This window comes from Aplidium turbinatum, chromosome 4, assembly GCF_918807975.1.
Source record: "Aplidium turbinatum chromosome 4, kaAplTurb1.1, whole genome shotgun sequence".
Taxonomy (NCBI): Eukaryota; Metazoa; Chordata; class Ascidiacea; order Aplousobranchia; family Polyclinidae; genus Aplidium; species Aplidium turbinatum.
In genome coordinates, this window is record NC_137475.1 from 6530491 (window position 1) to 6543178 (window position 12688).

Sequence of the window (12688 nt, forward strand, 5' to 3'; positions counted from 1 at the left end):
GGGGGAGGGCCCCCCCATAAATCCGCGCCTGGAAGGACCAGAGTTTTAACAAATTAAAATTTATAACATATATAAATGAACAAGGCAAAACTTAATGTCCGAGAAAGCAAAACAAAAATGGAAAAAGGGTGTGGGGAGTTTTGAAGTGAGAAGGTTTGGTTTAAAATTTAAGTTAGCCTACCATTTCAAAAAAAATTATTTTACAACCAGAGAAAGACTTCATTATTTTATTTCTTGAAACTGTGTGTAGCCTAGTGTGGTATAGCATTTCAGGAGGATAGAACTTTAAAAATTTACCTGAAGTGTCCCCACCTTCACTGACAGCATTTTCACTTCATAACCTATTTCGATTTACATTGAAGTTTATCAATTTAGTTATTTACTCGGCTATTTGAGTGAGCGGTATTTACTGTGGAATATTGCATCATTTTGTTAGTTTTTATGTGACACAAAGATCTTTTCACTCCCTTAAATCTTCAACCATGTTTGCCCAATATCGCCGAAATGAACAAAATGTGGTTGAGCGAGCGAAGCGAAATTTTTTTACAAAAATGGAAAAAATTGTAAAATGACAAGCCGAAAACGCTGCATGAACTAAATATGAGTAGTTGGGCCCTTAGGTAGAAGTCAGCCCCCAGACGGGGGTTTGGAAGCAGTAAATACAGTAAGCCTTACGGTAAGCAGTAAGCCTTGCATGATTTAAGGTATTGATTATCGAGCCTTTGTAATTTATTATTTTTTAAACAGTCAAAAAACACGAGACAGACTAAAGTGAAGGGGCCCTAATCACTCGTGGGCTCCTCTCCTCCGGGATAACACGGGGGGCAGCTTACACGGCCCTGGCTACATTATCATATCCAATGAATAAGTAGTTCTTTGTAATTTGAAGTCATTATTAGTCCAAGTAATGAGTGACCTAACCGGCAAATTAATTCCTTTTTCCATTGATTTTACGTCCGCAGACGTTGAATCAATATCAAAAGACGCCCAATTTGCTAAATGGAATACGGATAACCCGGTCAACTCAAAACAGGTTTAACCAGATATAAAAGTCGTGCCCCGAAGCACCGTTAATAATTGCAAGTATAATCATAATGAAGAATCACAGTTTCATAGAATGAGCCAAGTTTACATTTTTTTTTGTATTCAAGATATATCTGTCTGTTTGGCAAATACTTCAAATTATTTGCTTATGATTAAACAAAGTTGCCTCTTTATCAAAGCTGTATTTTACAACAGTCTGCAAGGGTTTATAAATTTGGGTTTAAGAATTTTGTTATCTTTGTGAAAACAGGGAAAAGAAACAAACTAGGTATATGTTTTATTTATTCAACTCATAAACAAAATTAACTTATAACATTCTAAAGGTTGGCTAAAAGCACACTTTGTTTTCAAGAAGGAATGCAATAAAATACCAGGTAGCTATTAATTGAAGGGCAGGCCTTTTATGTGTCACGTCGATGCTCATTTTTCAAGTGAAGCAATCTACAAAATTTTGTTTCCTCAACTTTTCAAAAACCTACTCAATTGAAAACACAAGCATTGCAAGGATGCAATTTATTCATTATGGCATACTTATCAATTTTTTTTTTCAAAAAGCATTATGTTCGCTTTAAATGCAGAAAGAAGTAACTTACAAAAAAAGCATTTTGTCTTTAATTTGTGATATAACCGAAAACAGACAAAATCTTATTTTTCAAGCCAACATCATAGGAACGCTTGAATGTTGTAACGACAGTTTATCACTTGGTAAAACGGTTTTGGGATTTGAAAATGAAATTGTTTGGTTAAATTAAAACCAAAAAATTTCAGAAAACAATCAATTCAAACCGAAACGAAATTGTCGAAAGACGCTGCGTCGAAGTGAAATATATCGAAATATGCAAACATGACGATTGAAGCTGTGATATATTCTAACTGCGATAATCCGATTATTCGTTTCGATGAACTGTTGTCCGAAGCCGAGTCACGAGCCTGAGTATGTTCACAAGGCGTTATTGTGACAAAGAGATAGTAATCAATAGGCCACACAGCCCCTTTCAAAACTATAAAAAAAAATTCCAAAAGAATAAATCGGTCGATTTCTGGATAACACACAAAAATTATCACATCTGTCGTAGCAAAGTAAAGGCAGCTGCTACAACACCATAACCTACATTTGCTGACGCCAGACATGTATTTTCAGAACTACCAATTTGGGGTTTAATTTGGCATTATTAGCAGATTTTCACATTTGCTATCAGGGTTAAATCAAAACAGCACGTCTAGATCTAACCTAAGCTAAAAAGTTTGCAACTTCTAAATTTATATCAATGTTTTTTATGTTATTGGGTTAGTATATTTTTCAAATTTTATTTAAATAAATAAACGGGGTAAAACCAAGCAAGAAACTTGGAGTGCCTTTACACTACAGGATGAACGGTAAAGTATAGCCTACTGTATGGCATGTTAAGTCTTTGGTAATTTAGCATAAGAGCTATTTATTAAGCCAACACGCGTAGGCGAAAAATTATCTAAATATTGAAATGCCGCTTAAAATACCCCAATAAAAAAACTAAAATTTTACTAAAACCAGCCATTTCAGGCAAAATGTTTGACGATCTAACCTGAACGTCTATTATAAGTTAGCGAATCAACAAACTGTAAATGTTTAAGGAAAGAAGTAACAAAGTCATAAAGTAGCAAAGTCATACATTTTTAACCTTTAATCTTCAAAACAAGTCATTAAAACCAAAACATTATTTCCAATAATATGATAGTATAGATAAATTTTGATAATGTGTGCTTTGAACATCACAACAGAAGTTGTCAAACAAATATAGAAGCCATAACTAACTAAAACACTAAAACAAATTAAACATTAATACAAAGAATGAGATACGCAACACGAAACAGCAGTAAAATCATGAAATAGTTAACAAGTTACCTCCATTAAATATAAGCAAACCAGTCTCACTATACAACGGTCTATCACAAAATCCATTTTGGTGTCGGATGAACCTAGTCGTAAAATCTATTTTGCACTTTTCAACAAACTTTAACCCGACGCCTTGTTTCAATTTTGCTCGGTCTTGTCAGCATAGCGCAGAGCCGGAGAAACTTTAAGACAAACAAGCAAAATAACTTGCAAAAGCAATTCTAATAACACTTAGATAGCATTTGGTTTAAACACTCCAACTTTACTCACTGTAATGGCATGATCAAGCGTGGCCGTGCAAATGTAGAAAAATCAAAGCTTTGTTTCAATCCAGAAAATAGGGAAAGCGAAAATAGCGAATTAGAAGTGAATTTGTATGTAGGCTAAATTTGACTTTTTGATATTAAATTACTGACTTATTTTATTCTGATGTACAATAGTCAATGCTAATAAATGCTTTGGCAATGCATTCAATTACGATTACGTTAAAAGTGAATTCGCTTACGATTACTTAGCCAATACTGCAGATTATAACCAAACAGAAGAATTTAAAAACAAAAATCCTCACCCCTTCCCCGGTACAAGTTTCACTTGTCATGTTACAAATGTCAACTTCACAATGAAGATAAACATCATCGGCGCTCCACCTCCACTTGAACATTTGAAACTTGAATTGACTCGCAGCAGCTTCTCCGTTCAGTCGAATTTGGACTGTAGTGTCGTTAGGGTTTGCACATCTGTAACAACGTTACACAAACATCAACAAAGTAATTTGTAAACAAAGGAAGATTTCAGGTCTAAAAACAATAGAAATTATCTTAACAAAGGAGTTATTTTGACTATTACCATCATTAGCTCGGTATTAATCAGAAAAAATGTTAACAATATGTTAACAATGACAGAATAGAAAATGCGGAGAAATAAGAATACCTACAAACTAGCAGCACTCAAACAGTTGCTGCCGTTTTCTCGTCTTTACTTTTGCTACAACCACGTTGCATAAATATTCTAATTGGATTTTAGGGTTAGGAATTTTATTTTAATGTATGAACAAATAAATTGCATAGCGAAGCCATACATTTTCCAATCCTTTCACACTAAAGAGTACAAAGTAATACAGCTTGTACTTTTTGAAGTTGATCAGTGGCTTACCTATCTGCAATCAATATGTGCTTGGTTGAAATAGGATCTGCTGGGTCTGGTGACTGGGAAGCAAAGCAACGGTCCATAGTCACAACAAGATTTGGGTCATCCACATGGTTTAGTTGCACCTAAATGAGTTTGGTAAAGGAAACAAAGAAATTCATTGACCAGACTTCTTCTCTAGTACTGTGATTGTTTTAAACGTAATATGATAATACATTACGCAAAACTAGAGCGCAAAATTGTATTTATCCCACTGCATAAAACAAACCTTTAAGCAAAACAACTAGTTTAAAGCACAGAAACCTATCTGCTAACCTGAACATATACATAAGTTCCGATCACAATGGTAGGGGCTTCTGTGTATTCGTGGGCATCAATGTAGCTGTTGTCGTCAAATAATCTCATTCGAACTTCAAACTGACCTTGTTCCGTCACAAAACGCAAGACACTAATAATAAAAACATAATACTTAAACCTTGTGGATGATTCCGGAGACGAAATTTTGAAGTTGAAATGCATCAAACTGATTTGTTAGTTGAGAATAATCTGATCTTTGTGTGACACATTTGTAATCACTTTAAAGCTTTGATATAACTATGGACAAAGAAAAACTGTACCAAGTGGGTGGAATACTTCCCAGGCAGCAAGACTTCAACAACTTTTGGAAACTTCACTCTGTCAATCTCGGTGACCGGGCCGCAACTTTTGAAAAGGTACCATAAAAAAATCCCCTATACCGAGATTCAACATAGTTTGACCAATCGGAGCGGTACTGATCAGTGAAGCGTGATATGTTGTTCTCAACAGTCAGTGGAGCGTGAGATTGCATTTTTCACAACTCAAGGCTTAGTAATGCAGCAATGCTGATTAGTCAGTCAGTCCCAGTGCTCAGCCGTTTTTGAATGTCAGTTGAAAGTATGAAGCAAATCGGTATACCAACAACTAGACTTCACACTTAGGCTAAATTCGACATTTCAAAAATTACCCAGATGATATATTTTTACCATCGCTAAATGAGTCGAATGTGAACAGAACACTTATTAGGCCAAGATGCCTCATGATATAGGATAGGACAATACCACCATGGACTTTATAACTGCAATAATCTTAGTAAGGGATTTGTGCTTTGCATACATACAAAATGTAATTGCAGATTCCTTTTTACTATTTTGTCTCTCAGTCACATGTTTCAATGAACATAACCTAGCTTGAAACTGCATTCATTAAAAACCCTGTTGGTTACAAATTTTTCTGTGAGGACTTGTTGGACTCATGATGACTATTTTGCTGTTTAAATGTAATACCTCAACCTCCCTCAACATGAAATGGCTCATGACGAAGTATTTGAACTACAACATGCCTGTTCGTACATAAACCATCACTAGGCTCTATCATCAAATTATGGTACCGTACTTATGTTTTTATAGAATGGGGTTCAGTGGTAGAAAAAGGTACCTACATACATTGTTTGTTCATAGCAATGACAAAAAGCGTTATATTTGCTGATAAATTATTTGGTAGAAACGTAAGCTGGACCGGTATTCACAAATTTGCTCGAAATGATATCTGGTGTAATATGTGAGCCAGGTAGCCTACTAAGCAGCCCTTTTGTCAGGTGCCAATAAAACACCTTTTTAAAGTGCTCCCTGGTTTTAACTACTGAAGTTGGTGTGCCGTAACTTTCACTACATTGCAGAAGCAGCCTGAAATCAGCTGAATTTAGCAGATGCAGTTAGGCTACAAGGTTGTTCATCAGAAATTTGAAAGTGAATCTTAGGTGTTATGACAGTCTAATATCAACAAACCATTTCTCATGCTTTTTAAGAAGTTGTGAAAGGGCATTTCAAGTGTCACGGTTGTACAAGGTCGCTTTGCTTTTCAAAGCTTTGGGGGCCCGGATTTTTGCTTGGTACCGGGCCCGAAAGGTTCTCTCAATGGCCCTGATAGAAACCGTCGCATTTTGAAAGAGGTTTATCTTGTTTTTGACCATTTTGTGCTCGAAATACTCAGAATGAACTAAATTTAATGTAATTTTTTCAAAATTCTCTGAGGGAGGCCTCCACCTGTTACTGGGGTTGCCTAAGTCAACACACTGGAGGGGGTCCATCTGCATGGATTGACTCCTTGCTGTTTAAACTCCTGGCAATGCCACTACAAGACTACAGGGTGCTAAACTGTCCAGACCAGTTTACAGTAGTGCTCAGGCTTTGTTAAAAACAACATGTTTTATTTTACGCCCATTGCGACAACATACAGTACACTGCGATTACACATGCAACACAACAGATGACTGGAAGCAGCGAAGGAACCATACAGTTATCAAGCAGACGCTCTCACCACTCAGGCGGCTAGATGTTAAGGTGGAGGTAATGGAATGCTTTTCATCAAGACACAACTGCCAACTAGAAATTTATTTTCATAAACATTGGGCTAATGTAAATTTTTCTGAAATGATTTGACTACATTATTTTACTGTTTTGTATTTCAGTGTAGAACAAATATTTCAAATTTTTTTCTTGACTGTTAAATTTAATTCATTTATAAAGCGTCAAAACAACGATCGCAAAAGTTTTCTCCACACGAAAAAGATCTGTTTCTCACTTGCATTGCAACATATCGCAATATTATTGAATGCAAGAAGACTGATGGTGTGACTACACACAACAAAAATGATGTGGCGGGAACTCACCAAAGATTTTAATGGTGCCTCAACCTTCGCAGTTAGAGAAGAGGGTACGCTTCGAAGGTTATGGACAAACATGAAGGCCCAAGCAAAAAAAAGGGTCTCTTTGGCCCGCCAAGAACGCTTCACCACTGGCGGTGGTCCACCCCAAAAGAGTAATGACACCGAAAAAGAAAATTTGAATTAGCTGAACAACTGATACAGGCACAAATCGAGCAATGTAAAAAATAACAAATTTGAGCTTTGCTACTCTGTTTAAGTATTTGTGTGATCACTAGGGCAATTTTTTGTAACCAAAGTTACTTTTCTATAGTTGTACCAATTAACAAAGGAAATGTATTACCAAAATTTCATGGTTGTGTGGGGTCAATGTTTAAGATTATAAAGTTACCAAAAGTCACTTTTTGTGTTTTTAGATTACTTTTCATTTGTTAGGTCACTTTATTTTGCATACTTTTTTGCCTAATTCCCCTATTTGTATCATATATCTTTTATTGCTACTGGAGAGATGAATTTACATTTTATGTAATGCCAAGACTTTTAATATATCTTCTACTATGGTATGGATTTTAGATATGCACGAACCCATGCTTGTTCGTATCACGTGTATTACCGAAAACGATCACGTGTATTACCGGATGCGATCAAACAAATTGTGTTAACTATATTTAACCAATTGTTTTCCCTGCAACAGCTAGAGTGTTTGTTTTTTCCTGCTGTTTTCCCTGCAACAGCTAAGTTGTATAAAGTGTTCGATTGACAGAAACTTCTTCCCAGAGAATGTAAAACATTACATTGTGTAATTTGAATGTGTAATTCTGATTTGAGTACAAATTGAAACCAATTTAGATGCTTTTTTATGTGGAATTTCTGCCATTTCTTTCGCTTTCTTGTTTTCGAATAAAGTTACTTTTTGGTGACTTTTTCGCAAAATTGAAGTCATTTTGGTTACAAAAAATCGCCCTAGTGATAACATTTTGTATATGTACAATTGAATGGTTGTAACTTTTCACTGTTCGTAATTGTTATCCATACAGAACAATTTAGAAATAAACACACCAGGTAGCTGTAGCCATGGTTTCATAACTTCATTAAAACAGACAGAAAAAACTAGTACCTCAGGATACTACCCTGCCAGCAAATCAACCACTATTTACATTGATTCAACGTCTGTAAATGTTGAATCAATGTAAAAAAATGATTTGCTGGCTGAGTATTTACTCACACATCCCTCATCAGGTGTACAATGAAAGAAAACAGCAACCGGCTCATTGACAGCACTGGGTGAAAATCAATCGATTACGTTAAAAATATTACTTTAGTTTAAAAATATTGACAACCCATGTCCTCCTGGTGATAAGATTGGTGTATGAGTTCCAAGACCGGATTACTTGAGAAGTATTGACTGATAATTTGCCATCTCATTGCGTTTCCACCAACTGTGGGCATGGGTTGCTGTTTGCTCCTTATGCAGGAGTTGGCGTGAGATGAAGATTCTTCAAAACCCACCACGGCGAACAGCAAAATTATGCAAACAAGCAGTTGCGACTATAATGGGAAGGGTGTTGTCCTGTTTAGTTCGGAGAGGAATTCGCAAGCACCGAAACCTTTGCTTCCAAACTTCGCTTTGTGAGGTCTTCAGCATCAAGTTCAGCACAATCCACTACATTCACTGCATCAACCATGTTGTTATTACTATTTTGTATCTAATTGTACACACTGGTATTCATGAATTCCATACATGTAATGAAAATACAAAGTGATAGGTGTGCATGGTCACTGTGATTAGGTAAACATTGATGACAAGCAAAAGGGTTAGGAATGGACAATGTAGTATGAGTATAACATATCATTGAATGCTAAAATATGGACAGTCACATGTATATAATATATCAAATATAGTTATTACGGTATCATACTCTCTAAAACCTCTACAGCCTGTTTCATCCTAAAAGAAGGATCAGCAGAAGGTCCTTATTCGAAAACAGCTTGTTAAACAATTTTTTATAGGCCTGGGACAATGTATTACCGGTATAAAGCCACAACAAGCCATCAGTAACAGCGCATATGCTACAATCAGGGGCGCCGGTAAGCTACTGCACATATTGCAATATAACAATTTCTGCTATTCGCTTTTAGCCTAATTATAATCTTTCATTTTTGCCTCAAAATAATATTCATGGCACAAAATTCTGCAACACAGTAGGTTACATCATTATAACAAAGCATGATGCCTTTCTTTGTATACCGGACACTTGTTCATTACTCAATAAGTGAGCTGATAGATGAGCATTATCGCTATATCTTAAAACTTTTAAAAGAATTGGCCTTTCAGCAACAAAAATGCCCTTTTTTCATAATCCTACACCCCCCGGTCAAAAATTGTTCCGGCACCCCTGGCTACAGTAGCCAAATTTTGGTAAGCAACCCATAACCTCAACTATTTTATATACAATTATAAATCAGTTGCTGTCCATGAAAAGTGAAGAACCTTTACAATTACATTTTGGTCATTCTAATCCTATCACACCTTCCATAGTTCAAAAGGTGTAGCCTGATGTTGCAATTATCAAGAACTAATACAATACCAGTACTAGAAACCTTTGCTGGAAAGTTAATCAAGCTTTAAACCTACTCCAGAGCTGTATTAACTCTGTTACTTAACTTGCCTGGTTAATCACAGTTTAATCATGGTTTAAATAGCCCATTGGTGTTGGTGCTAGTGATGCAAGCCGCGCCGCGCCGCGTACGCGGCCGCTTTTGACTTTTTCGCCGCGTGCCGCGCCGCGCCGCGTGGAAGGTTGAAATGACAAAGCCGCGCCGCGCCGCTTGCCGCGTAAACTTTCAAGAAATTAATTTTTCGTAAACGTAAACTTTCAAGAAATTAAACTTTCGTAAACGTAAACTTTCAACTTTTCAAGAATCAGCTATGAAACTTCAAATTTAAATTGGAAACACGGATCAGTTATTTTTCCCTTCGGAAACCCTAAGATGGAAAGCTATGCAATTGCAAATGGCTTGCAGTTGACAGGGTTTTAGGGCTTGCTTGTCAGGGAAGCTGTACGAATGTTTTTGGTTAGTAGCCTAGCTGATAAGCTCAGTTACCAGGCTATAGGCCTAGCGCAACTACCGCATTATTTACTATATCAGTTAGCCCAGTGAGTTCAGGCTATAAGTTTTACTCTTGTGTGTGTAGTTCATATAGCCACTGGCATTATAATTGCATTATTGCTTACAAAAAGTGTTCAAAAGTCCTGATACTGGATCCAGGAACATTCTATTTGTCTTAGTTTGTATTATGTCTTAGAACTTAGATGCATTGCTGATAAGAGAATATGATCTGGTTAGCCTGGCCAATTAGTGCACAACTGTATTGGTACTAGGTTACCAGTTATATGCCATGGATGCTTTTTCCTACAATTGACTTTCTAAACAATAACTCGTTAAAATATTTTTTTTTAATTTTGTAATTTGCGGTGTGCGGTGCGGTGCAGTGTCAAAGTTCCAGATAAATTGCGGTGTGCGGTGCGGTGTGCGGATAAAAATTTTGGGTTCGCTGCATCTCTAGTTGGTGCATACGAAAGTCTCACTTAATTTTAATTGTACTGTAGTTTAATTCAAGATTATCATGCTCCACTGATCAGCACCGCTCTGATTGGTCAAACCATTGCTGAAAGGGGATTTTTTTATGGTACCTTTTCAAAAGTTGCGACCGGGCCTGCGTCAGTGGTTCAAAGCCTCTACAAGTATGCGAAATTACCAGGTATAACCTATCAGAGGCTTTGTCAGTACGATGATAAAGATTCATAACCAAATAAAAACTTGATTAGTTGATGATTAAATAATACAATTAACCTATATTTATTTAAAGAACTCTGATAACTTATAGCAACAAAAAGAAAAATGTTTGTTCGAAAATAATATGTTATAATGTAGTTAACAACAATGAATAACTATTTCTGCCAAAAACATGTTATACCTAAACAAATAACAGTAAGTTTGAGATTATGGTAACTAGTATTTAGACATTAAAACAAAAAGATTTTCTTGTTTTTGTTTCTAGTATGAAAATAAAGCATTACTAAACAATGTAATGTTCATTGATTGATTGGTTTCGTTTGCAGCACATTAAACTAGAATATTTATCAAGCATTTACCATATGGTATGATGTGCACTAATCAAAAATTTGGATTCTTGGGTGGTTGGAATGTGGATTAGTAATGGTGGGTAAAATTTAGAGAAATATAGTCAGGGGAAAATAAGCAAGTGAGTTAAAATATTTATGACTGCACTTTCAACATCGGATGTGACACAACTTGGTTGGAGAAACTGGTTTAGCAGGCTGTGCTGCTAATGGGGGTTTAGAAGCAATTAACTTCTATAAAACTTTGTATTAACAAATGACCAAATAAGAAGGTTGTCATTTCTAGCTTTGGACAATTCTACAGCTGGAAAATTAATTACTGTGGACATGGTTTCAATATTGTTCAAATCAGCAATCGTAAATGTTTCATTTCCTTTCTTACTGAAGATTTAACAGTAATGCATCACCTGCAGTGGTGGGAGAATTGGTTGCAACATAGTTTATTTGTGTGTATTTAGTTAAACGTAATTTAGTAAGGCTGGTTTGTATTTACATGATTTTGCAAAGTTTTAAACAGGAACATGATTCGTTTGTATTTATAACCTGACATTTTTATTCTTTTTCTAAATCTCACTTCTCTCCGTTACTGGGGGGTTACCGTTCTGTACAGTAACTAATAAGAAGCAGAAAATACTTTTATGAAGTAAATTACACCTAGAGAGTTTTTGTAATAAGCAATATACGCTCTTTAATCTCTTTTTTAACACAATTACATATTAGAAACTCAGTAACATATCGTGGCATTGTTATAAATAAAAGATTTCCTTTCTGTATTTTTGCTCTGACAATTAAAAATACATTGAGTAGAATTACAGGTAAATTTTGTGCAAGTTGACATTTAAATGAGTGAGCTCAAAACTACTCAAATCAAAAACGTTTGTGAGAAGCAAAGAGGTTAGGTTTGCAAATTGATGGGAAACGATTTATTGTACGATATTATACGAGTTAGTCTGACTCATTCAATCCGCTTGCAAGATAAAGTTTTTCAAGGGAAGATAGTTTGAAATTGAAACAGCACAATTTTAAATTCAAAATTTTAAAATAACGACTTAAGTAGTTCTTCAACTTAGCTTCTTATCTGAAAACAAAGAATTAATGAGACTAACTGCATAATGGCCTACAGTATAAGAAAACATTTTGCTAAAATTGTAAAAGCTACAAAACTATAATCCACCACTAATATCAATATGTAATAATAATATTAATAATTTTTGATTTTATATAGCGCTGTATCCATCGCAGAATGTATTGCTTCTCAGCGCTTTACAAAGTAGACAGTGTCAATATTATTATTATTATTGTAATATGTATTGGATTACGACAGATTGCCATACTAAAGACAAATTTCAAAACAAGGTACCTTACAGTATTTCAAAAGTGCTTTGGCAATAACTAATTGATTTTTCAAGGTAATGAATAATGTCTTATGAAAAATCAAACATTTTATGTAACATGAATAATGATAATAATGTTGGAATATCAATTGAATGGTAAAGCATTTGATCAAGATACCAAGAGAGAAAGAAGCTAAATCAATACACTTAGACATATATAGAAACTGATCTTATTATAGATTACAAAATGTAGGTAGGCGTAACCACACTATAAAGAACATTGGAAGAGGAAAATCTGTAAGCGGTTTCATATGAACGTGCAGAGCTTTTTCCCAGTCAACAAATCAGTCCATTTTTACATTTTACAAACCTTGAATCAGTGAAAAAAGACTGGTTGAATGGCTGGGTTACGTAAAAACCTTTTGCGTTATATTATTTGTATTTTTACACTTATTCAACATCT

General features: G+C 35.3%; 1 protein-coding gene across 1 annotated transcript in view; it reads right to left on the reverse strand.

Annotated features, from left to right (window-relative positions):
• LOC145768815 (pancreatic secretory granule membrane major glycoprotein GP2-like) overlaps positions 1–12688 on the reverse strand; it is a 31421-nt gene that overhangs the window by 3426 nt on the left and 15307 nt on the right. Inside the window, exons 7-9 of the mRNA XM_082580414.1 lie at positions 4379–4511; positions 4070–4188; positions 3486–3654 (exon numbers count right to left, since the gene is read on the reverse strand). Coding sequence (XP_082436540.1) covers positions 3486–3654; positions 4070–4188; positions 4379–4511 — 421 coding nt within the window. The remainder of the gene's footprint in view (positions 1–3485; positions 3655–4069; positions 4189–4378; positions 4512–12688) is intronic.